The 26672-nt window shown below is 49.4% G+C and overlaps 2 protein-coding genes across 2 annotated transcripts; one reads left to right on the top strand and one right to left on the bottom strand.

Annotated features, from left to right (window-relative positions):
* The first annotated feature begins 8330 nt into the window (after nucleotides 1-8330).
* Nucleotides 8331-11513, top strand: Znf784 (zinc finger protein 784). Its single transcript, XM_032894542.1, is given in 4 exon segments — nucleotides 8331-8454; nucleotides 10319-10589; nucleotides 10592-10630; nucleotides 10633-11513. Coding segments are annotated over 4 exon segments (969 nt in total). The 5' UTR covers nucleotides 8331-8376; the 3' UTR covers nucleotides 11214-11513.
* A 1853-nt stretch (nucleotides 11514-13366) lies between these two features.
* On the bottom strand, nucleotides 13367-26580 carry Znf865 (zinc finger protein 865). The gene is given in 5 exon segments (XM_032894523.1): nucleotides 13367-15979; nucleotides 15982-16076; nucleotides 16078-16130; nucleotides 16132-17610; nucleotides 25542-26580. Coding segments are annotated over 5 exon segments (3480 nt in total). The 5' UTR covers nucleotides 25821-26580; the 3' UTR covers nucleotides 13367-14405.
* Between the last annotated feature and the right edge of the window lie 92 nt (nucleotides 26581-26672).

The following is a 26672-nucleotide window of genomic DNA, read 5'->3' as shown; positions in this document are numbered from 1 at the left end:
TGTCCTGGAACTCACTCAGTAGACCAGGATGGCCTTGAATTCAGAGATCCACCTGCCTCTGTCCTCCCAAGTGCTAGGATCAAAGGCATGTGCTACTGGTTGTTGTTTGTTTGTTTGTTTTAAGACAGGGTCTCACTATGCAGCATTGACTGGCCTGGAACTCAGAGAGATTATGCCTTTATGCTTGCTTCTCCCTCCCGGAAGTGATGGGATTAAAGGCATGCACCACCATGCTCTGTTTCCCCTTTTAACTCCGTATGTGCTGCTGTTGCTGTGTGCGCGGAGCCTGCAGCAACAGCAGAGGGCATGGGATTCCCATCCCTGGAGTTGGAGCAGCAGATGATTGTCAGTCACCTGGTATAGGTGCTGAGCTTGGATCCTCTGCAGCTACAGGAAACACTCTTTTTTTTTTTTTTTTTTTTCATCTTTATTAACTTGGGTATTTCTTATTTACATTTCGATTGTTATTCCCTTTCCCGGTTTCCGGGCCAACATCCCCCTAACCCCTCCTCCACTCCTTCTCTATGGGTGTTCCCCTCCCCATCCTCTCCCCATTACCACCCTCTCCCCAACAATCACATTCACTGGGGGTTCAGTCTTGGCAGGACCAAGGGCTTCCCCTTCCACTGGTGCTCTTACTAGGCTATTCATTGTTACCTATGAGGTTGGAGTCCAGGGCCAGTCCATGTATAGTCTTTAGGTAGTGGCTTAGTCCCTGGAAGCTCTGGTTGCTTGGCATTGTTGTACATATGGGGTCTTGAGCCCCTTCAAGCTCTTCCAGTCCTTTCTCTGATTCCTTCAACGGTGGTCCCGTTCTCAGTTCAGTGGTTTGCTGCTGGCATTCGCCTATGTACAGGAAACACTCTTAACCACTGTGCCATCTCTCCATCCCCTGACCTACTTTAAAGATGCTGTAAAATTACATTGATGGGGGAGGGGGAGTGCACGCCATGGCACTTGTGGGGAGATCAGAAGATAATCTGGGAGTCAGTTCTCCCCTTCTACCATGTAGGCTCTGGGAATCATATGCAAGTCATCAAGCACAGCAGCAACTACCTCACTCCACTAAGCCAACTCTCTGGCTCCGGAATAACTGCTTCTAATAGTGGCTATATGGATTTAGCTTGACCTCACTGTAGCCATCTTGATAACCATCACAACCACTGCAGAGCAAACCTTGGTTTTTCCTGCAGCCCCTCAGGGAACCACAAACATGTCCTTAGAGTAACTGTGGAGTTTCAGAACTGTTTCAATGTCGAGGATGTACCTGCCTTCCCCTTTGATATTAGCTGAAGATCACAGACACGTTCTAAGTTAGATGAGATCACATGCCCTAGTCTTTCCTCCTGAGGCAGGTTTTAGCACTTACTCTGGCTGTCACCTAGGATCACACTTCTATCAGCACGTCCCTGGAATTTTATCCTCCTCTTTTCTGCAGTCACATCATAGCCCTTGCCCCTGGCTCTCACACACTGGAAACTGACTGACATTACCCTGTCTTAGAAATCCAATGTGGGGCTGGAGAGATGGCCTAGCAGTTAAGAGCACTGACTGCTGTTCCAGAGGTCCTGAGTTCAATTCCCAGAAACCACGTGGTGGCTCACAACCATATGTAATGGGATCTGATGCCCTCTTCTGATGTGTCTAAAGACAGTTACAGTGTACTTATAGATAATAAATAAATAAATCTTTAAGAAAAAAAAAAGAAATCCAGTGTGCATTTTTACACCTGTGATATCTCACTTCCTTCTAACATCGTGTCAGGTGCCCCAACTCTAATTCAGTCACAACTGTACTGGACAGACAATACAGAGACAACAGACAAACAGGCAACCACAATGTAATATGGATAATCATGTCACTAGGGAGGTAGAAGCAGGTGAACCTTGAGTTCCAGACCAGCCTGGTCTACTCAGTGAATTCCTGACCATCCAGGACTACACAGGGAGCTATCCTCCAAGTGGGCCTGGGAGATGGCTCAACAGGAAACGGTGCTTACCATCAAACCTAAGGACCTGAGTTTGAGCCCTAGGACCAACACGGTACAAGGTGAAAACTGACTCCTGACCACCACACACACTACCCTTAACACAAATGCACTCACACAAATACATTCAAAGCAAGTGAGTAAACACACTATCAAATGCTTTTCAGTATTACTTTAATGTTTAATGTGTATGAATGTTTTCCCTTCATGTATGTCTGTGCACCAATGTCTGGTGCTCAAAAAGTCTCGAACCCCTGGAACTGGAGTTAAAATATGGTTGTGAGCCACCACATGAGAGAATCAGAACCAGGTGCTCTTAACTGCTTAGCCATCTTTCCAGCCCCTGAGATATTCATTTCTATATAAAAATCCTTTGTGTTTGACTTTGTATTCTGAGAAAGGGTCTCATAGTCCAAGCTACCCTTGAACTCACTGTGTAGCTGTTATGGAGTACAAGACCTCCTAGGAAAAAAGACCATGGATTCAATCTAGATTATAATTAGTTACATCTCTTGTAGTTGGTAGCAGGACAGCTATCTCTGAGAAAGACTAGAGACTGCCAATCAAAGGAGGTGAGGGAAGGGGTTTTAAAGACAAAAACCACAAGGAGACTTTGAGTATCTGCACAAGTAAGCCACAAGCTGTTTTTCTCTGCCAAGACTAGGTAGTCAAGGCACATCAAAATAGCCCTTGAATGTCTGCATAGCAGGTTTACAGAAGCCAAAAAGCAGTTAGTCATCTTATAACAAAGCAGATGGTCATGGCTGTACATTTCTGGACTGACTGAGTCAGGGCTACAGGGAACTTATCTTCGACGTACTGGAACCAGAGACAAATGGCTAGTGGGTACCAAGATGGATGCCTAGCATAAAGTAGAGTATTACTTGCTTCATTTTTGGTTAGGTTTGGCTTTTTGAGACAGGGTTTCTCTCTTTAGCCCTGGCTTTCCTGGAACTCACTCTGTAGGCTAAGCTGACCTCAAACTCAGAGATCCTCCTGCCTCCACCTCCCAAGTCCTGGGATTAAAGGTATATACAACCACCACCACCTGGCAAAAATAAACTTTTTAATAAATGTAAATCTTAAGATCACATATATTTGTGTGAATATGTGTGTGTGTGTGTGTGTGTGAGAGAGAGAGAGAGAGAGAGAGAGAGAGATAGCTGTCCTGCTACCAACTACAAGAGATGTAACTAATTATAGTCTAGATTGAATCCGTGGTCTTTTTTCCTAGGAAGTCTTGTACTCCATAACAGCTACACAGTGAGTTCAAGGCTAGCTTGGACTATGACACTTTTTTTTTTTTTTTTTTTTTTTTTTTTTTTTCGAGCTGGGGACCAACCCAGGGCCTTATGCGCCTCCTAGGCAAGCCGCCTACCACTGAGCTAAATCCCCAACCCCCGGACTATGACACTCTTTCTCAGAATACAAAATCAAACACAATGGACTTTTTATATAGAAATGAATATATATATATATAGGCAATAAGGGACAATGCTTCATTGAGAAGTACAGGCCCACACTGAGTATGTTTTATCTTTCCTGTGCACCTCTTTCTCTTAATCCTTGTGCTTAAAATTTATTATTATCAGGACATGGTGGCAACATTTGTTGCTCTTGTAGAGGATGGAGATTCTGTTCCCATCACTCACATGGTGGATCTCTGTAGGATGATGTCATCACGCAGGTGTAGGCAGGTACAAGATAGAGCAAAGCCTGTCACTGAACAAGAAGGAAGGATGGGCGGGAGAAAAGTTTTAGAGAGAGGAAGAGACTGGAGCAAGGCAGGAGGCGGTGGAGAGAACGTGAGGCAGATGTTAAGATTCCTCTCTGCACATTTACAGGTTGTTATGAATATTCTTAAGGGATGGATGTGTACAGGGCTTTGTGTGTCTAGATAAGCAAATTATATCTTATCAATTGGATCAGAGGTTATTGTATTCTATGTTCTTTCATGTGGCAATTTAAGAGAGTTTGTGGTGGTGGAGACACTGGGCCACCACGGAATTGAGATGTATATTTCTGGCATGGTGGCAGCCTGCCTTGGGAACTAGATAGGTAGAGAGATTGTTGCCAGGCGCAGAGAGAAGCCTTCAGCAGTGTGATATGGGATGGAGCAGCACAGGTGAGATGCTTTGCTGACTGAGATGAAGATATCTACCAGATATCTTGGGGCACTGCGGTGCTGGACCTAGAGCAGGATAAAAGACAGCTTTTCTATTTCCTTTGGAAAGTCAAATGATGGTTTGCTGGGGCACACCGGTGAAAGGATGTCTTGCTAAAGCAAACAGGTAAAAGACTGTTTTCCTGAGGCAGACACAGTTGAAAGGATGTTTTGATATAGCAAACACATGAAAGGACCCATGATGAAGGAGTATAAATATGACCCCACAGACAGTAGGAGCTAGAGCATTGGTTTGGTTTGTTCTGCCTTGCTATTCTTTGCTAAAGACATGCACGTGTTGGTTCACCTTACATAGTGTTGTTGTAGTGATGCTGCCATTGATAGAAACTCACCAAAGAACTGCTTGCGAGGTTCCTGAGGCTCTCGCCTCAGCCCAGTTAGAGAGCCCAGCAGTTTCTTCTGGATTGAACTATAGCTGCCTGGTGTCTGCTTGCTGAAAGGACTGGACTGTAGTTTCTGTTTCCTGCATGATGTCTGCCTTCCTAGAGAACTGGTCTGCAGCTGCTGAATCCTATTTGGTGTTTGCTACAGAACTGAACTGTTGCCAAAGAAGACCAAGTTCTCTCCCAAAGAACTGTTACTGGACAGATCCACTTCTCCCATATCCTAATGACTTTTCTCTTCTACTACCTTTGCTAGGTGATGGGCTAGAGGAGAAGTCAAACCCTTATTAAAAGTAGGTTGCAAAAAATTTATGCCAACACATGTGAACCACCGAGTAGGTGCTGGGGATCAAACTGGGGTTCCCTGGAAGAACAGCCAGTGCTCCTATACCTTGGACATCTATTCCTCCAGCCTCCAAGCTCAGCTTTAAGACAGTTTTCTGAGGAGGCAGTAATGGTATGATCCTTTAATCCCAGCACACTAGAGGTGCAGGCAGGCAGATCGCTTGAGTTTGAAGGGTCTGAGATAGCAAAATAAACTCCATTTTGTCCTTAAGACTCCATTTTAAGTTAACTTGCCCTTAGAGAGACATGACCAATGAAGAGACAAAAAAACAAAACAAAACAAAAAAACAGGATAGACTCCATCTTGTCCTCCAAACTCTATTTTAAGCTACTGTCTAGAAAGCTACTGTCTGCTGTCCTTGAAGTGGCCCCCACTCTTGGGCTCTGAGAAAGAGACCAACATTCCTTTACCCTCTCATGTAATGCCAAGGCTTAGAACACCCCTACACTTGCTGGTTTTTTCCCTTTATAAACCCCCTTCACCTAGAGCTGGGGATCACTCTCCTTCCTGTTCCATCAGGAAGGTTTGTAGCCCAAGCTTGAGCTTGAATAAAGACTCTCATGTGCTTACAGCAGAAGTTGTGGTTCCTAGTGGTCTCTTGGGTCCTCATAAACTGGGCATAACAAGTTCAAGGCCAGCATGACTGATCTACAGAGTAAGTTCCAGGACAGCCATGGCCACATAGAGAAACCCTATCATTAAATTCAAAAAACAAACAAACAAAATAAGATAGTGGTTAAGTGGTTAATAGTATTTTCTGCTCTTCCATACCGCCTGAGTTTGAATCGGGCTCGGTGGCACATGCCTTTAATCCCAGGATTCAGGAGGCAGAGGCAGACGGATCTTTGAACTCAGAGCCAGCCTGGTCTATAGAGGGAGTTCCAGGACAGCCAGGGCTACACAGAGAAACCGTGCCTTGATAATAAAATAAAATAAAATAAAATTGAAAAGACCTGAGGGGGTTGGGGATTTAGCTCAGTGGTAGAGCGCTTGCTCAGGAAGCGAAGGCCCTGGGTTCGGGTCCCCAGCTCCAAAAAAAAAAGAACCAAAAAAAAAAAAAAAAAAAAAAAAAAAAAAAAGACCTGAGTTTGGTTCTAAGCACCCAGATTAGATCGCTCAAAACTTCCTATAAGTCTCCCTCCAGGAAATTCATCTTCTGGCCTCCACAGGCACCTACATGCATACACATAAATAAAAATATATAGGACGATGTCATACAGGTGAGGCAGGTACAAGTTAGAACGGGCCTGTCATTGGACGAGAAGGAAGGATGGGCGGGAGAAAAGTTTGAGGGAAGAGGAGGAGACTGGAACCAAAAAAGCAGAGAAGCTGCAGAGAGAGAACATGGAGACTGACGTTAAAATTCCACTCTGTATCTTTACAGGTTGTTATGAATGTTCTTAAGGGATGGGTGTGTACCGGGCTTTGTATGTTTAGGTGGGCAATTATATCTTATCAACTGAATCAAAGGTTATTGTGTTGTGTGTTCTTTCATGTGCAGATTTAAGTGAAAGAAAGTGTGCGGCGGCTGCCGCCACGGAGTTGGAATGTGTGTTTCTGGCGTGGAAACCTGCTTTGGGAACTAGATAGGTTGAGAGATTGCTGCCAGGTTCAGAGAGAGGCCTTCGGCAGTGTGATATGGGATGGATGAGAGGCTTTGCTGACTGAGAATTAAGATATCCGGCAGATATCTTGGGGCACTGCCATGCTGGACCTAGAGCAGGTAAAAGACATCCTTTTTTTTTTTTTTTTTTTTAATTTTACGACAACAAAAATATAATAAAGATTTAAGGATCTCTTTTAAAAAGTATTTAAGTGTGTGTGTGTGTGTGAGAGAGAGAGAGAGAGAGAGAGAGACAGAGACAGAGACAGAGACAGAGACAGAGACAGAGACAGAGACAGAGCCTAGGGCCTTACACATATTAGGCAAATGCTCTACCATACAACTGCATTCCCAACCTGATACACTATTTCTACAGAAAGCAACTAGTGCTCTTAACCTCTGAGCCAGTGGTTCTCAACCTTCCTAGCTAAAGGAAATCACATGGCCACGTGTAACTTCAAGCAGAAATGCTATCATACCGCACAAAAGGACAGAAATCTTAGCCAAGATGATAAATGTTCGGGTCTCCTGGTCCAGCCAAATAGAGTTTCAATGCATTCCTGTGTCTCTTTTCTAGCTTCTGTACACACTTCTAAAGGTCTGTACAGAAGAGAGAGGAATGAAGTTGGGCACGGGGGGTGCATGCCTGTAGTAACAGTACCAGAAAGATCGAGAGTTCAAAGCCAGGGCTGGAGAGAGAACGCAGAAGTTAAGGCAGCCTCCGTATGACAGCTGACAACCCTCTCTAGCTTCACCATCTCTGATATCTGTGGACACTGCAGACATGTGGTGTATGGACATATATGCAAGCAGAGCGCCCATAAAAGGAGGAAGAGGCGGAGGAGGAGGTGGAGGAGGAGGAGGAGGAGGAGGGAGGGAAGAAAGAAGGAAGGAAGGGAGGAGGAGGAGGAAGAAGGAGGAGGAGGAGGGAGGGAAGAAAGAAGGAAGAGAGGAGAGGGGAAAAAGAGAAGGAAAAGAAGACTTTTAAAAATCAAAATAGAGTTCAAGGCAGCATAGACTACATAAAAAGTTAGAGGCCAGCTCTCACTGTTTGGGGCCTTGTCAGAAGGCAGGAAACACGGAAGCGTGAATGGAAAGAGGAGCAGAAGAGGAGGAGTCAGGCCCTGGAGTGAGTTGAACTCTCAATAGAGCCCTGTCCCTAGTGCTGCTGAAAACCTTCTTCGAGCTCTTTTCTCTCAAACATCACAGCAATTCGCAGGGGTTTGCTTCCGGCTGAAATCACCTGAGCTGCCACTCATGAGTCCCATTCTTGGCACAGACTTATAAAACCTTCCATTCATAAACTGAGCACTATGAACTGAAAGTAACCCCAGAAACGTTTTCTGTGACATAAAACAACATCCCATGCCTGGCAGAGTTAGTTTTTTTTTTTTTTTTTTTTTTTTTTTTTTTTTTTTTTTTGGGCTGGGGACCAAACCCAGGGCCTTGACTGAGCTAAATCCCCAACCCCAGCGGAGTTAGTTTTAAAAAGGGACTTGGCAGGCCAATCATAGTGACTCTGAGGCAAGCAGATTTCTGTGAGTTCGAGGCCAACTCGGTCTACATAGAGTTCTAGGCCAGACAGAAATACAGAGTGAAAACATGCTTAGACAATAAAAAGTGGGGAGACGTCGGAATTCGTCGCTAGGGTGTGGCCGACCTCCCAGCTGCAAATTCAGTCTATCTACGTGGGGGGACTGACAGGTATTGAATTTTTGCCGCGTTCGGCCTATTGCACCCCCACGGCCCCGCCCATATACCCGTTATGACCCCTGCCCTCGTCGACCTGCCCTGCGCATGCGCAACGTCACCAGCCCGGGCCCCACCCTCACGGAGCAATCTTTGCCCTCAGGGACAGGACTTAGGTACAAGATGGCCGCCGCGCGCCCGGATCCCCCGATTCCGAGCTCACCGACCCAGGAGTCGCTATCCCCGGAGCCGCCGGACCTGGTGCGGGCGATGAAGGGGGTCTGGGCCGGGGGTTCACGGCGAAGACATCGCAGGGCAGGGGGCGGGGTCAAGGCGGGGCCTAGGAGAATTGGGTGGGGGTATGGTAACACTCTGGGGCGGGGTTTAAGGAGGAGCCTATTGAGAATGAGGAGCAAGGCCTGGTTGAGGTGGGTCCTGAGGACAGGTTGTGTCTTGGGCCTGGATGAGTACTGGGAGAAGACAAGGGGTGTTATTTGCATAAAGAAGTGTGGAGTCTTAAATGGGAGGGGCATCAGGGAAATTATAGGGCTAGTGGATGGTTGGGAAGGTGACCTCAACGGAGAGCTATAATCCTGTCACCATGTTGGGATGACATTTGATGATATAAGGACTGCCTCACGAATGCCCAAGGGAGGAGATATGGGAGCTTCAGATGACTTTAGAACTTCTAACTAGTGACTGAAAAGTAACTCAAAATATAGGTTCATTCAGCAAACATTTAAAGTTCCAGGGGATCAAAATGGACAACGATTGCGTTCTCTTGCAGCTTGCAGTCTTATGAGGAGAAAAAGTGATGATAAAGAGAATTTATGTCCTATAAGAGAAATAAGACGTACACTCAGAGTGGGGGTGGTGGGAGCTAAATTGAAATGGCAGAAGTCAGCTGGGTGCCGGCTTATATTTACACTGTAATCGGTGAGATAAGCAGGATCCAGATCGTGTTGGATATTATAGGAAGGGCACGAGGTTTTAAGTGCAACTGGAGGGCTTGGAGTGGTGAAAAGTGATGACCTCATCTACATTTTCCAAGGTCCATTTGGGCACTCTAGGAGAGGTGGATAATGAGGGACAGAGGCAGGAACAGGGATTCCCTTTGAGTGATGTTTTGCATTCTAAGGGGAATAAATTATGAGGCTTTTAACTAGTACAGAGGAGAGGCACCTCCATGTCTATGGTATATTTGGGGCAAGAAGGGGAAAATGTCAGAATGGATCCAGCAAGAATTCTGGATCATGGATAACAGGGTTAAGAAACCAAGGGATGAGGCTGAAGAGGTGACTCAGCCTTAAGAGTACTGACAGAGAAGCCTTTTAGAAAGTCTTTTACTAGGAACAGACTAGAAGTCCCCACTCTCACCCCATACTACAACTCCCAAGTCCTTTTAGCCCCTTACCATGGTATCATCTCTTTCTTTACACCCTGACCACCATGGGTGTCATCAGCTAACCCTGCCTCAGAATTGCCCAGGACTAAGCAAGAGGCTGTTCAGTTCCCAGCATCCACATGGAGGCTCACAACCATCTGTAACTCCACTTCTAGATGATCTGACCCTCACTCCTGGCCTCCATGGACACTGACATGGTGAACATACATGCAGGCTCTCACATAACATAGAAAGAAATACTTAGGCTTGGTGGCAGGCACATGCCTTTAATCCTGACACTTGGGAGGCAGAGGCAGGCAGACCTTTGTGAGTTCTAGGCCAAACTAGTCTACACAGCAAGTACCAAACCAGCTAGAGCTACATAGTGAAACCTTGTCTCTAAGTAAGTAAACAATAAATCATTTTTTAAAAAAACAGGATACAATGGACTTCAGAGAAGCAAATATTTTATTTTTCATTTATTTACTTATGTGAAGAGAGTATGTGCATGTGTGCGCTATAGCACAAGTTATTTGGAGGGCGGAGGGCATCTCGGGAAAGTCAGTTCTGTCTTTCCACCCTGTGGTCCCAGGGATCGTACTCAGGCCGTTCGATCTGGTAAGTGTCTTTACCCACTGAGCCATCTTCACAGCCCAGGCAACTGTTTTAATAGTGGAGGCATACTGAAGAAAGTTCTTCAAGCAGGGTCCACAGCCTCCTGTTTCTTCTTCTGCTCTCCAGGTCCTGGTGCCTGATGGTGGCCGCCCTGCCACACCCCCAGGGGACCTCATCGAGATCCAGGTGGTCAAAGTCACAGATACTACATCGGCCCCTGAGCCCCCAGAGCCAGGATCTTTTCATTGTGCCCTGTGTCCTGCTGCCTTCCGTCTAGTCTCGGAGCTGCTGTTTCATGAGCATGGTCACCTGGCAGGCTTGGAAGGGCTTGGGCAAGGTGGGGACCCTAGCCGTTGTCACGTGTGTGGCCACAGCTGTCCAGGTCCTGCTAGCCTGCGGCACACTACAGCTTGCACACAGGAGAACGACCTTACCGCTGCCCCTCTGTCCACGGGCTTTTAAGGCCTTGGCACCTCTGCTCCGGCACCAGCACCGACATGGGGTGGAGCCAGGCACCTCTGGAAGGCTTCTACCCACAGCAGCAGCAGGACAGCCGAACTCAAGGGTGGCCCAGGAGAGGTCGGAGGTGGTGATGGCTGCAGCAGCTGCGGGTGCCGTAGTAGGCAAGCCTTTCGCCTGCAGGTTCTGTGCCAAGCCCTTCCGCCGCTCCTCAGACATGCGAGACCACGAGCGGGTACACACGGGGGAGCGGCCCTATCACTGTGGCATCTGTGGCAAAGGCTTCACTCAGTCCTCTGTTCTGAGCGGTCATGCTCGCATCCACACGGGCGAGCGCCCCTTCAGATGCATGCTCTGCGACCGCACTTTCAATAACTCCTCCAACTTCCGCAAGCACCAGCGTACCCATTTCCATGGGCCAGGGCCCGGAGTGGGAGAGTCTGGAGGCCAACTGAGATCATCTTCGGTATCCCAAGAATCAAGGAGTAAATGTGGGACAGAGAACACTATGGAAGAAGGGTGTAGAGAGACTAAGAAGGTGAATGTGGAGGTTGATCAGTAGGCTGGAAATAGGAAGCATATCATAGGAAAGGTAGGTGGGCAAATTGAGGCAGATATCAAGAGGCCAAGGAGAAATAATGAGGAATTGGAGTTAGATTTAAAAAGGGAACCTGATTGTGGTCTCCCAGAACCCCATGCTACACCTGAGACTCAGGAAAGAGGTACTTGTGGGTCTGTGGGTGCCCAGATATGTCCCAGTACACTAGAGACTGAGGCAGAAGGATCAGGTCCAGACTGGGCTGGAGAGCAAGACTTTATGTAGCAACACCTCTGGTCCAATAAAATATTTTGCCTACCTCAACTGGATTGCACTGGTCCTGGGATGCCTACCCTGCGGTGCAGAAGATGCCCACTAGGCCATCTCTAAAGGGATACCTTCCCCTCAAAACCAGAGAGTATCTAAACCACATCTCTCGGATGTGAACCTGCTCATATTCACTCTAAGCTCTGCCTACTTCTCCATCCTACCCCACAGTGGTATCTCTTTAACCCACTAAACTCCCCCCCCCCGGGCTGGGGACCGAACCCAGGGCCTTGTGCTTCCTAAGCAAGCGCTCTACCACTGAGCTAAATCCCCAACCCCCACTAAACTCTTCTGGAAGCAACTGAGAGCACATACTACAAGCAGGCATTCACTTGGTGTCCCCTTAAGCCTTAGGCTCAGAGCCTGTGGTTTCCCATGTCTACAAAGTTTCAGATCTCTATTCTCCACTCTCAGGTAGACAGCTTCTTGGGCAATTCTGAGGCAGGGTTAGCTGATGACAACCTTGGTGGACCAGTACAGGGTGTAAAGTAAGAGATGGCTAAAAGGACTTGGGAGTTGTAGTATGGGGTGAGAGTGGGAACTTCCAGTCTGTTCCTATTAAAAGACTTTCTGAAAGGTTTCTGTCAGTCTTGTATTCCAGTTCTCTGGGTAATTATCCATTATCTGAAATGGTGGGTGACCAGGCTTGGGTTGTTTGTAGATGGCTCTTTGGTAGTATTGTAAGAAGTTCTGTGTAAGGAAGGGGTGTTGAGGTTGGTGTGCTTACTCAGAAGGGTCCCTAGTTTTCTCATGGAGAAGATGTGTTTCTAGTTCACTCCTTCTTCATCCAGCATCCCCAAGAGGCGACCCTTGGATGATGCAGAGTAAAAACTCCACCACTTCCTCCAAAGAAAGGAGCCTGCTTCACTTTCTCACGTGGATCCTTGCCACTGAACAGAAATCCCCTGCTGTCTTCAGAGGGGACTACCAACACAGCAGCCATGTGGATAAGGGACCAGATTCAATGAGAGGTGAAATATAGCAACTGGCACTCTGGCTCAGTGTCCAAACCATTGAGAAGTGGGGGGACTGGGTAAAGGAGTTTGTGCACTCCTTCAGAAAAGGGCAGTGTAGCTGAGGATGCACTCAGCTGCTAGAGGGCTTTTCTAGTGTGAATGGCGTCTTGGGTTCAAGCTCCAGTACCACAAAAGCCAGGCACATGCCCATTTCCCCAGCACTTTGTATGTGGAAACAGGAGGATCAGAAGTCCTTAGTCTCAGGGAAGAAGCTCATAATGTCCCTCCCACCCATCTGAGGAGCTATAGGCAGTTAATGGTTGCCTGGAGGGGGGGAACCATAGACCTCAGTGGTATAGCTACTGGTTAGCTGCCCCTGCTCAGGTAAATAAGCCTTCCAACCCATGTTTATACATGCAACCCTGACTAAACATAATGGGTCACCAAGAAAATAAAAGATGAAAGTAAGATAGGCTTGTTGGCAAGAAAGGGTTCAGCAGGAGAGGGAGGGGTAAGAGCATAGTGGAGGCTGTGAGGATACAACCAGTGTGTATGTGTGTTGTGTGTACATACATACATACATACATACATACATACCTATACAGATATGTGTCGAATTCAGAACGAAAATAACGAAATATGGAACTGAAGTAATTGCTCAGCAGTTAAGAACACTGGTCTTCCAGACGACCGGGATTTGATTCCCAACACCCACATGGTAGCTCACAACCACCTTGGCTGTGGATCCAAGGATCCAATGCCCTCTTCTGGCTTCCATAGACACCAGGCACCAAGTGGTGCACAAACATACATGCAGGCAACATACCCATACACCTAATTTCTTTAAATATTTTTTAAAAATCTAGATTAAAAAAAAATTCAAGATTAGCCAGCCATGGTCGTGCACACCTTTAATCTCAGCACCAGAGAGGCAGAGGCAGGTGGATTTCTGTAAATTCGAGGCCCATCTGGTCTACAGAGAGTTCCAGGAGAGCCAAGGGTTACATAGAGAGACCATGTCTCAAAGGGGAAAAAATTCAAGCCTATCTTTACCTACAAAGCAAGTCCATAGCCAGCCTAGACTACATGAGACCGTCTCCAGTAAGTCTGCAGACTTAAGTTCCTCAGGTATGCTCTCCCAGCCTACTGGAGTGTGAATGTCATGTCCAATCAATTCATCAGTTTCCCTAGTGCCCAGGTCAGGGCTTGGCAGACAGGAGGCTTCCGGTCATGGTGGCTGAGAGCATCATGGAGGGGAGTCTCGGGATCTCAAATCAGTTCCTGAGAGTGCGACTTCCCTGTTTCACTCCTCTCCACTTGCCCAATTCATAGGCTAATGCCCGGGACATGGCAAATCCTCACTCAACCTAGGTGAAAAGAGAGTGGTGTGAGGTGTTGTGTCCAGCCAGTCAGTGGAATCCCCTAGGAATAGCAAGGACAGACCCCAGCGGCCCTGTTGATACCATTTATTGTTCTCTGCTCTGTACAAGCCGCGTCTGTCCCCTCCCCAACCCGCCCCCATCCAAGAGCACCCAGACCCCCACCTGTGCCCTCCCAACTCTGTTCATAGTCCACTGTCCAGCCAGATCCCAGAGGAAGTGGAGGGGGTGAGTAGTTCAAACCCATCTCCACCACAGAGTTCACTGGAGCCAGAATGCTGCTGGGTGGCAGATGAGGTTTACAAAAGAGGATCAACTGGACAGAGGATCAAGTCCAGTGTCTGACAGATGAAGAAGGAAGGGCCAGAATGGCCTGGGATCGGAGCAATTTAATCTTCAGTGTGTAGGGCATGGGACTGGAAAGAAGCTAGACCACCTGGGATTCTTTAGAATGGGTGACAGTAAGGAGGGGTGGGGAGAGTCTGACCAGCAGCCCCAGAAGGGTAGAGTCCAGAGGGAATATCTGATTGGAGTGGCACACTGAAACACCCTGGTCAGGGATCCTTTCCGGCCAAGGTGCTTCCCCCTGTTCCGGGCATCCCAAGACCCTCAGCCTTGTGCATCAGGCGGTGTTTCTTCAGACCATAGGTGTTGGCAAAGCCCTCACCGCAGGAGGAGCAGCGGAAAGGCCTGCCGCCCTGATGGGCAGCCAGGTGCTTCCGGAAGTAGCCAGGATCCTTGAAGGCCTTGAGACAGGCGGGACAGCGCAGCTCGGGCCGCGGGGGCTCGTGGGCACGCTGATGGCGCAACACGGAGCTCAGGTAGAAGAAGCCCTTGCCGCAGTGCTCACAGCGGTAGGCGCGCTCGCCCAGGTGCAGCCGCTGATGCTCCAGCAGGTTGGAGCGGTAGCGGAAGGTCTTGCCGCAGGCGCCGCAGCGCTGAGGCCGGGCCACGGCGTGCAGCCGCCGGTGCTCCGCTAGGCTAGAAGATTGCGCGAAGTGCTTGGCGCACACGCCGCACTTGAAGGCGCGCTCGCCCGTGTGCACTACGCGGTGCTGCCTCAGGTACCAGGAGCGCAGGAAGCCTCTACCGCACACGCCGCACCGGTAGGGCCGCTGCTCTGTGTGACAGCGCTGGTGGCGCATCAGTAGGGCCGCCTCCCAGAAGCGCTTCCCACACACTGGGCAGCGGAAACCCCGTTTCTGCCGGTGGCTTCGGCGGTGCAGGAGCAGATCGTATGCGCCCGCAAAGCTCTGGCCGCAGAGGCCGCAACCCAGGGTCCGGCGCACCAAGTGCACATACTTATGAGTCACCAGGCCCAGGAAATGCTTGAAGCTTTGGCCGCATGTGGCACAGCTGAAGCGCTCAGCGCCTGAACTGGTCCCGCCACCCGATCCGGCCACCGTCGCCCCACCCGCATCCTCGCTGCCCCCAGAAACCCCAGCCAGCGCTGCCACTGCCGTCCCCACCTCTCCAGCCAGTCCGTTGTCCAGCACGCTGGATGCATCGGTGCCGCCGCTGCTGCTGCCGCTGCCATCAGAGGACTGAGGGCCACTGGATGTTGGCGCGAGAAGGCGCTCCGGGGCAGCCTGGTGAACCAGCTTGTGCCACATGAGGTTCTCGATGAAACCGAACGTCTTGCCGCAGGCGTCACAGCCGTACGGTTTCTCTGACATGTGAGCTTCCTTGTGACTCATGACGTGGAAGAGATCCGGGAAGTGTTCCCCGCAGTCTGAGCAGGCGTAGCTCAGGTCGGCCGGCCCACCTGAAGTGCCTGCAGCTCCAGGTCCACAGGCCCCAGTGGTCCCCTGTCCGGTGGTGAGGCCTGTGGCTCCAGCCAGGGCGCAGGGCAGTTGCAGCCGATGCACCTGGCGGTGGCGAGTGAGGCTCTGCGGGTAGCCGAAGACTTTGCCGCACAGCTCGCACTTGTAGGGCCTCTCTCGGGTGTGCACCACGTGGTGCTTGCTCAGATGAAAGGACTCCCGGAAACGCTTCCCGCACACTGGGCACTGGTGGGGCTTCTCGCCGGTGTGGATGCGTTCGTGTCGCTTTAGGGTCTCGCGGCGCCCAAACGCGCGACCACAGATGCCACAGCAGAACGTCTTGCCCGGCCACTTCGCGCCCGGCCGCCAGCACCGCCATTCCTGCACCTCCAAGCAGCAGAGATGTGCGCCAGAAGTGGGACAGGCACCACCAGACCATACACCACAGCCGCGGCCGCCGGGTGGCTTTCTGCCTGTAGTGGATGGGTCCATGGGCAGGAGGTAAGGACCTGGGGGGGAACGGGGGAGGTGGCTGGGGACCGAGGTCAAGGCTGCCCTTAGCTGGCCCAGTGGCCACAGGTGATGCGTGGGCAGCCTTGTGTCGCAACAGGCTCTGCGGCGCTGAGTATGTTTTTCCGCACAGGTCGCAGGGGTACACCGGTCGCGGGGTTCCGGCCGCTGCATGGGCCGCCTGGTGCTTGAGGAGGTAGGAGGCATCGCGGAAGACCTTGCCACAGATGCCACAGGGCAGGCGCAGCAGGTCAGCCGAGTGCGTTTTCACATGACGCTTGAGGCTCTCCCTCCGGTTGAAGCTTTTGCTGCACACAGAGCAAGAGAAGGGTTTCTCACCCGTGTGGATGATCTGGTGCTGGTGGAGGTGGCTAGGCTTCTTGAAAACCTTCCAGCAGAGGGAGCAGGCAAATGGGCCCTCCCCGCCAGTAGTGGCAGAGGGAGGCATGGCCACCCCAGGTGGGGCAGCAGGGGTGGTGTTCCCATCAGTGGAGGTGGCAGGCGTTGCAGGGGTGGCTGAAGGGCCAGAGGACACTGCGGCGGGGTCAGAGCTGGCTGTGGCGCTGGCTGTGGGTACCGGGAGGCCCAGTGAAGGAAGTGCAGGCCCAGGCTGTGGCGTACTGCTGGTTGGTGTTGATGGCACATCCTTGTGGCAGCGTCGGTGGCGGATGAGACTGGAGACATGATTATAGGTGCGGCCACAGATGCCGCATTCGTATGGTCGTTCCCCGGAGTGCACTAGCATGTGCTGGACCAGATGTGAGGACTGTTTGAAGGACTTCTGGCAAACACCGCACGGGAAGCGCCGCTCCATCAGGTACTTCAGCCTTCGGAAATAGCCCTTGTCATCCTTGGTTGGGTCGCAGGCTGCCCCTACTGTGGGCCCAGGCGGGGTCTGCGAGGGTGTGGGAAGTGGCCCTGGGGTCCCAGTAGGAGTGCCCAGTCCTGATGCTACTCCAGGCCCAGGTGTGGGCCCACCTCGTTTCAGGTTCCCGAACAGGTGCTGGTGTCCAGAGAGGTCGACTATTCCCCATTGCGGAGCAGGGAAGGCAGCATCAAAGAGTGGAGGGGGCGGCGCTCCGAAGGTGGGTGGCAACGGCGGATCCATCTTCTTGGCTTGGGAAGAGGATGAGGAAGACGAAGATGAGGAAGATGAGGATGAAGATGATGATGAGGATGAGGAAGGAGCCTCCGCCTTAGGTTTGAAACTGGACTGGGGCGGGTAGTCATATTGGGGCGGAGGAGGCTGGGGTGGGGGCTGGGGCGGGGGCCCCGGGGTACAGGGCAGGGCTGCCACTGCCTTGGCGTGTTCCCCGTATAGCTCCATGGGCTCAAAGCGCTGGTGGTTGAGGAATTCCAGGAAGTCAAATGGGTAACTCTGGAAGTGGACCCCGTCCTCGCCCCCGATGCCGCTGCTCCCGCCACCCCCGGCACCGCTGCCTGCCTGGTTTGCCTCCATCTCTGGTCGGTGGAGAGAAGGGAGACCCTGTGAAGAAGAGGATGGGGACTGAGCAAAGAGAGCCCGTGAGTAGCAAGCAAAGGGAACTAGATCCATGCTCCTGCACCAACAGCATTCTCTTAGCTAGCCTGTCATTCCACCCATACACCTGCTTTCCTCTAACCTGTGTGACTTTGGGTATGCTAGTCTCCGCCCATCTTTACCCCTTCTTTTTTTGGATCTTCACACACCTCCCTATTTGTCCTCAGACTGTCTTCATGCACCTGCTTTCTCTTCCAAGACTAAATCCCTGATGACCTAGGGGTTGGGTGGTGCTCAAACTCTCTCCTCTAAACTGATTCCCTGCACTCCATTCCCCTACCTTCCTGTGGTCTCAATCCTCTGGTTTTGCCACTGTAAAACAAGGACAAGAATAGCTCCCATCTGAGTGCTTTAGACAGCAGTTCGGGTGCCAAAATACCAGCTTCAGACCTAAGCCTCCACCCCTAACCTCCTTTATTCTTTTCTGGTTTTTTGTTTTGTTTTGTTTTGTTTAGGTTTTGGACTGTGTTTTCTCTGTATAGTCGTGGCTGTTCTATAATTCACTCTGTAGACCAAGCTGGCCTTGAACTCACAGAGATCCACCTGCCTCTGCCTCCTGAATTCGAGGGGTGTGCCACCATCAAGCATTTTGTGTGTGAGTGTATGTATGTGTACAGTTGCTTTCTAGTTCTGTGACCATGGGTAAATGACTGAACTTCTGTCCTCACAACCACTCTAACAGAGGGCAATCCAAGCACTCAGAAGGCTGAGATTGCTGCAAGTTTGAGGTAACCTTGTGGTAGTGGGGGCAGGGGGAACAAGGGTTAGGACAAGCAAGATCTATCAAGCACAGGGCTGCTGTGAAGATTCAGCACTTCAGCATTAACACGTGGAAGGCTCCTCCTGGCGTCCTGGTAAACACCCGTGATAATCTATGGTAATGCCGTCTATTAATTGTTAGTATCCATTCCAGCATCAGCAATAGGAAAGCCAAGAAAGCTGGGTAAGAGCTCAACACTGTGGGGAGAGGGACTATTCTTTGAATGCAAAGTAGGGAGGGAAACCTCCTACCTAGGACAGGCTGGTTACAGCAAGAGTGCCTGCACTCCTGGAAGACTGTGGGATACACTCATGGGCCTGGGCAGAGGTGGGTTCTGACCCTATCTGCATGGACATTTGAGGAGGGAAAAATGCAGCACTCATCAGCAGTGTGCACTCCACCCCGTGTGTGCTGTGTGTGCTATTAATGATGATATCATATACCTGAGCCAACCTGAATTCCTGTCCTTGGATAAGGAGGGCTTCTCCAAACACCTCCCTTTATAGTGCGTTTTCCATCTCTGCTGTCTGTCTGTCCTTCCCTCTGCACTGGAAGCTAACTCCTGGAGTTCATTTTTGTGTTCTCAGACCCAGGAGTACCACTGAGTTTTTGAAGAGTCAATGGGAGAAAGACTCCACTTTTTCGCCCATCATCCCTTGCTCCTGCAGTCCTGGCTCTGTGTCTAGCCCTCAGCTTCCTTACATACTATACCAAAAACCTAAGGAGCCATGGGGGAGAGGATGTCTCCTCCCCACCCACCAAAGCCCAGGAACTTTGATTCAGTCTGCCTGAATGGTTCTCTGCACCCACAGGAGAAAGGTGTCTCCACCCTACCTCTACTCAGAATTAGATATTTTCAATATCCAGTTCTGAGTGTTCTTGGACAAGAGTCAACATCCCATGCCCTTCACACCCCCTCCATTTAATCTAATCTCCACAAGAACCAAAGGTGTAGCAACCAGGAGATTGCATACAGAGCCTAAGTGAGGGACTCAACTGCCAGGGAGGAAAAATGTGTGAGGATGCAGGAAGTGCTATGGAAGGGGTGGGGACAGTTACCTGCTTTGCTTGCTTCCATTAGAACCTTCCCATTGTGCTTCACAGAGGGGCCTGTCCTAAGCACTTCCACTTCTCAACCCATCAGATCCCCATGGCAACGCTTAGAGACATTTACTCTCTCCTGTACACATGAGAACACTGAAGCTCAAAGAAATCTAGTAAATTTCTCAGAGTCCCCAAAGCAAGCTTGCAGTAGAACAATTGGCTTGATAGCAAGAGAGAATCCCAACCCATAAGGAAGCTGTACCCCCAAAATGGAGAAAGTATAGGTTAGAATTATAGAAACAGGAGTCTTCATTAAAGGTGCTCTCTGGGCTATTTATATGAGGTATCTAGTGGGAGGTATAGGGGTTACTATTCAATAGATTCTGTCAGACATGATATATATCTATAATCCCACCATTTGAGAACCTGAGGCAGGATTGAGTCAGGGCTATCCTCATCTACATAGTGAGTTTGAGGCCAGCTTGGCATACATGAGACTCTACCTCATAAAACAACAAACTCCATGGATTCCTTGTCTGCCCTAGGACGTCGTTCCCCAGAAGTCAAGGATACCTCCCTGAGTCTCATTCAGGTTTCTGTCCTCTTACTGTCACCTCTAGCCCATAATCCAGCTATTTTCACCACAGTTAGTGCCACTAACATACTTTTGCCATGTGTTTATGAAGGCAGCAAGGACTAAAGTAGCCTGTTCTGTTTGCCATTATGCCCCAACCCCTACCCCAGTGCATACTGGACAAGCCGTGGGTACTTAGCCAACATTTGTTCACAGGTTGAGATTAAGCAACATCTAGCTTGTTGCCTCTCCTCCAGGAGATCCATGAAGAGACCATGAGGGAAATTAGAGAATGTTTTGCATGAATGAGAATGAAAACACAACAGGGTGCGGTGGCATAGGTTTGTAATCCCAGCACTTAGGAGAGAAGCTATAGGAAGATCAGGAGTTCAAGACTAGCCTCAGCTACACAGAGTGCAAGGTCAGCCTGGGCTATAGAGGATTCAGTCTCAAAAATAAATAAATAAATAAATAAATAAATAAATAAATAAGAAAATGAAAACACAACATACCAACAGAGACACAGCTAAAGCAATGCGCAAAGGGAAATTTATTTGTAGATGTCTATATTGATAAATATTTGCCAAATAATAAATGAGGAGCTAGACAGCTCAATGGGTAAGCATTTGTTGAATAAGCCTGGCAGGTTGAGTTCAATCCCCTGAATGTACCATTTAAAGTGGGCAGGAGTATAGTGGTGCTCATCTATAATCCCAATAATACTCCCACGGCAAGATGGCAGGCAGAGACAGGAAAAATGCTTAGAAGTTTAAGGACCAATTAGCCCAGTGTACACCTCAGCAAGCAGGAAGGTGAGAGATGACTGCCAAAAGTTGTCCTCTGACTTTCCATATGCACATACTGGAAAGCACACATCCACGCTCACACACAAAATCAAATAGATGAGACTAAACTGTCTGGACCCTCCCTGGAGAGGGAGCTATTTAACAGAATGGAGTTCACATGTCTTCCAGAAAAGGAATTCTATGGTCAGCAGTATTCTGCAAGCAGTAGGGGTTGCCTCAAGGAAGGTGAGGAACAGAATTTATTAGGTTCATAGTAAGCCCCACTGGGTAATAAGACATTTTCTCCTTTCAGTGGACTGAAGCGTTTTTAAAAAAAAAGTTTTATTTATTTTATGTATATGATTACACTGTAGCTGTCTTCAGACACACCAAGAGGGAGGGCATCAGATCCCATTTCAGATGGTTGTGAGCCACCATGTGGTTACTGGGAATTGAACTTAGAACCTCTGGAAGAGCGGTCAGTTGTCTTAACTGCTGAGCCACCTCTCCAGCCTGATTGAAGTCCTTTAAAACATTATTTACTATGGATGTGATGTGTGTGAATGAGGGTGCATATGAGGTCAGAGGACAACTCTGGAGTTGCTTCTCTCCTACTTTAATTTGTTCCAGCGGTTGAACTCGAGCCACTAGTCTTGCATGGCGAGCGCTTTACCTACTGAGCCATCTCAACAGCCCTGTACCCAAGTCTTAAATAGCTCCTTTTAAAAATATTTATTTTGTGTGCGTTCTCCTCCAGGCCCGTCTGCGCACTGCCTGCAAGCCTGGGTGGAAGCCAGAAGAACGTGTCAGATCCCTGGAATTTCAGTTACAGGTGACTGTGAGCCACCATGTGGATGGATGCTGGGTCCTCTGCAAGAGCCACAAGTGCTCCTAATTTCAGACCAATCTCTCTCCAGCTCCAAATGCCTATTTTCTGAGGTGGCATGTGTCAGGGGAGGGTTTATGAAATTATAGTGGAGGAGACTCCCTACCACACACACCAAATCAAAGTTCCACATAAGCACAGCAAGTTTTAACAGGACTGAGGAAATGGTCCAGCAGATGGAGCATCTGCCATACAAGCCCGAGAACCAGAGTTTGGATCCCTAGAACCCATGTAGAGGTTAGGTGGGCACAGCCACTCTCTGAAATCCAGCACTTAAGAAGGCAAAGGTGCAGCTACACAGCCCAACCTGTGCACTTGAGACTCAGTGAGAGCCCATGCTTCAATAAAGTGGAGCGGGATCAGGGAAGACACTCATGGTCAACCTCTGGCCCCTAGACAAGTATGCACACATGCACATGCCATGCACGGGGAAGGGGTGAGGGTGTTTAACAGATCATATCTATTTTTGACTCTTCTAAATCCCACCCCAAAAGGATGGGTAGAATTGCTGACTCAGAAACACTGATTTCACCCAGCAGAGCTGGCACGTGCCTTTAATCTCTGCACTTTGGAGGCAGAAGCAGGCAGATCTCTGTGAATTCATGGCCAGCCTGGTCTAAAGAGCAAGTTCCAGGACAGCCAAGGATACCCAGAGAAAACTGCCTCAAAATAAATAAAAAAACAAAACCACTAAGGAAGAGACTGAAGGTCACTGAACTAAACAGTGTTTAAGGCAAATGGTGGGATTCCAGACTCCACACATGTGATCTGTTGCCTTTCAGTATTTCACTTTCCAAAATAAAAGCAGGGCCCTCAAAGCACTGTCACTGGAGACAAGACCTGTCTCATCCTCTCCCTGCCTCCCATTCACATCTCTCAGTTTGGCCCAAGTCCAGGACCAGTCACTTGCATTCACTGAATTCTAAAGAGTATGGTGCTTGGTGCTTTATATAATGTGTCCAATTCAAAATTCCCAACACTGTCAAAAGTGTAGCTATCCCACTGAGCTATACCAAACCATAATGCTCCTGCTGAAAGCCTAGTGATCCCATCTCAGAAAACCCAAAGTCCTTCCAATGACCTACACAGGCCCCCACAAGCTTGCAGCTGCTCCTCCAATGTGCTGGCTCCATTTCTGTTCCATAGCCTGTGTTTCAGGGCTGTAGCTTTTGCTGGCAAAATTAACACCCCAATACTCTCCTCCCCTCATCTCCTTCCTGTCTTTGCTTCTCAATGGGGCTCTGAGCAACCACTGCCACCTGTCACCCAGACCTGTACTCGCTTGCTTGCTGTCATCGAATGTACCATATATTCTGCCTTCCTGATCATGTTTTTACTGGTCTCCCTCTCTGATGCCACAGTATTTTTTTTCCCTTTTTCCCTTCTCACATGTATACACACATGTGTGCATGTGCATGCAGACTCAAGGTTGACGCTAGGAATGATCCCCACTCTCTTCCATCATATTCATTGAGCAGGGTCTCTCAATCAAACTCAGAGCTCACAGATATGGCTAGTTTCATTAGCCAGATTGTTCTGGGGATCCTATTTCTGCCTTCAGAGACTGGAATGACAGGTGGGCCTCCTAACTGGCTGGCATTCAGATGAGTTCTGGGAATCTGAACTCTGATCCCCACGCTTTCACAGCAAATGCTTTTAACCACTAAGCCGTCTCCACAGCCCCAGTAACAGGAGCTTCATGGTTTGTTCCGAACTGTCCTCAGGACCTAGGATAGTACCTAGCTTGATAATCACTATCTTTTTTTTTTTTTTTCAAAATAAAAATTACATTTATTTATCGTGCATGTACACATGTAGAGATGAGAGGGCAACTTACAGGAATTAGTTCTCTCCTTCCATCACATGGGTTTTGGAGACTAAACTCAGGTCATCAGGCTTGTTCGTTCTACCTGCTCAGCCATCTCACTGGCTGCATGGGATATATTCCTGAGTAAATGAAGGAATGAGGCTAGGCAAACAGGGTGGGAAAAGGCACGAGTCTATAAAGTCCTCAGATCATATCCTTCCCTCCATCTGCAAGGCGAGGAAGCTGTCAGAGCAGCCCCCACAGTGAGCCACAGCAGTCTAGGACCAAACTTTCTGCTCTTTGGTTTACCTGAGGAACAGGATGGCACAAGATAGCCCACACGTGGTATTTGCCATATCCCAGCCCCTATAACTCTGTCCTCATGAATTTGATTTTGTGTGTTGTGTATGACTGCATGTGAAGGTAGGGAGGCCAGAGGCCAGTGTTATATGGCCTCAACTGTGTTCTCTTTCTTTCCTCCTTTCTTTGAGACGGTCTTTCACTGAATCAGGAGCTAGCCTGTGAGCTCCAGGAATCCTCCTATCTCTGTCTCCCCAGTGCTGGGATCACAGGAATGTGATACCATGCCCAGCTTTTTCCCCCTTAATGTAAGAGCTTGGAATCTGAACTCAGGACAACACTTTATTGACTTAACTATGTCCCCCACCCCCACATAGCTTGATTTCTAAAATCTGCCTCTTCCACATAGTCATTCTACGTGAATTTCTGCCCATTTTATTCTCTGTATAAGCAGATGCTCATTAAACAGGTATTGAAAGTGTTTATGAGTGAACAAGGTACAAGTGGATGCAGGAAGAATCTTACGAGCTTGGTAGAGCTGAGAAAAAGCCAGGCAGTTTATCCCCAAGGCTCTTTTGGATCCAGCCTTTTTCAGTTCTGCTCCAAACTCGCTGCTACTCTCCACACATGACTGTTACCTCTGGACCTCTGCACCAGCTCTTCCCCAGATCTTTGAATGGCACGATTAAATCTTGTGTTTCAGCATTCGCCTCATAGCTCATCAGACTCTCAGAAAACCCACAGAGCAGCACTGTTTCTGATCTGCCTCTCAACTAGACGGCAAACCCTTGTAAAAGGAGGAGTTGCACCTCTCCCCTTCGAAACTGCGTGGCTTGGGCATAGAATGACGGCGTTCATTCAGCGAAGAATAAAACCTATGGGAAAAGATGTAAGCAGAGACGGGGTCTTTCCTAGGAAGTTTGGGACAATGTCAAGAGACTTGGCCAAAGATGGGTATAAGACTGCCGATGCTCCATGAAGGCATATTTCTCGGCTAACTTGCATTGTCCTGGGATTGCAGAGGCCAGGATGAGGGAGGGGAAGGAGAGAAGTGGGCAGGGAGTGTTTCAAGAGAATCTGATGCTAACCAGGCAGCTGTTCCTCCCTAATCGGGGAAAGGACCTGGTATTAAAGAACTCTGGAGAGAGCTGTTCCATCGGGGGTGGGGGGAAGGTTTGAATTTGAAGAGGTCTGTTAGGGGGAGTTGCAGGAAGGGGTTCTTAAAAAGCACTTTTAGTATAGGCCAGAATAGAAAATATTTGTGCATTGGGATGGGTTGTGTGTGGTCAGTGCTAGTAGGGGGCAACTCTTGTCACGAAATACTAATACAACACCCCCTCGAAGCAATCCCACAGTAGATAGGAATAGAGGGCTCATGAACAGCTACCCTGTAAGCACAGCAAAGCTGGTGGCATGGAGAGGATCTCGTGGAGGAAGCTGATGAGGCAGTAGGAAAAAGATTCGTGGGGGCCCTGGCATTTGAAAGGTTCATTACTAACGAGAACCCGTTGGTAGCCATCCCACGGTGTCAGGGGGCATCCACGGGTAAGGTATCTGGAGTGATCTTATAGGGGACTAGTGGTGGGATCCCCTGCTTCGGGCCCGGCAGTGAAGCACTGACATTTGGGGGGGGGTTGCGTTCTGGGTACTGCGGTAGGGCAGGGCGAGGCCCCCCGCCCCCGAGGAACCCGGGTCCCCGGGCCGCACACCCAGTCACTCACCGGCGCTGGGGTCTCCGCCGGGAGGAGGCTGAGGAGGCGGAGGAGGTGCCGCCGCTCCGGGGAGACCCGAGGGCCCAACCGGAAGTGCCGCCCCTTCCCCCCAACTCCCCACCAGCCCCGCGCCTCCTGCCCGGAAGCGGAAGTCGCGTTCGTTCCCCCCGAAGCGCCGGCGTGGAGGATGGTGGCGGGGGAACGGGGAAGGGAAATTACGCCGGCACAAGACACTGGAGGGGGACAGGCAAAGCCGCTTCCGGTGGGCGAACGGAGCCTAGTGCGCATGCGCCCACTGCGCCCGCTTCTTCTTAGGGTACCACCCACAGACTCCAGGCTTCCGGCTAGGACACACCCTAGACTCAGGTCTCATGCTTAAGCCTCGCCCCGTAGACTGGAACCACGCCCACCTCTTAGCGACCTGTAATAGGTCGGTCGGATATCTTTTGCTGCACCTCCAATTAGTTTGTTCTATTCTTCCTTTGCTCCAAATTCCTACTTTTGGAACTCCATCCTCTCAGCCGGGCCACACCTACCAACCACGCCCCCTTCTTAATCCTGCCCCTTACACCAAAAGCTTTGTAACGCCTGCTGCATTTAAGGGGCATCACTATTTTTGTTTGTAACTTTTTGATTTCTTTTTAGACATGGCCTCACATTTGAAGCCATAATGGCTTCAAATTTGTAACAAGACTCCTATCAGAGCCTTCAGAAATTCTGGGATTATAGGGATGATTCTTTAATAACTTGTATGTAGTTCTGCCTTGCACCTTGAAAGCATTCCTTTAAAGTTACTTGTTACCAATCATTGGCATCAATTAGCACGATGCTTTTTAACCCTTAACCCAGACTTGCTGAATAGAAAGCTTTGGGATGGATCTTGGGGATCCATCCGAATTGAAACACTTTTGATGCACTTAAATGAGAACCACAGCACTGGCACACTTTACACTTAGCCACTCATAGCTCTATAAACCTTTCTTAACTCAGCCCCATTACACTACAGACAGCTAAGCCTAATTCTATACAGTCAAGCGCTCCCTTTTTGGTGCTTTTTCTTCCCTCTCCGTGGCAACCATGTCTAACAGTTAAGCCTTAATATTCTGCTTGGGAAAGTACTATAGGTAACTTTTTTGAGAC

Source organism: Rattus rattus, chromosome 2 (assembly GCF_011064425.1).
Source record: "Rattus rattus isolate New Zealand chromosome 2, Rrattus_CSIRO_v1, whole genome shotgun sequence".
NCBI classification, from domain to species: Eukaryota; Metazoa; Chordata; class Mammalia; order Rodentia; family Muridae; genus Rattus; species Rattus rattus.
Note: the sequence above shows the minus strand (reverse complement) of the source record. Positions and strands in the feature narration are given on the sequence as shown.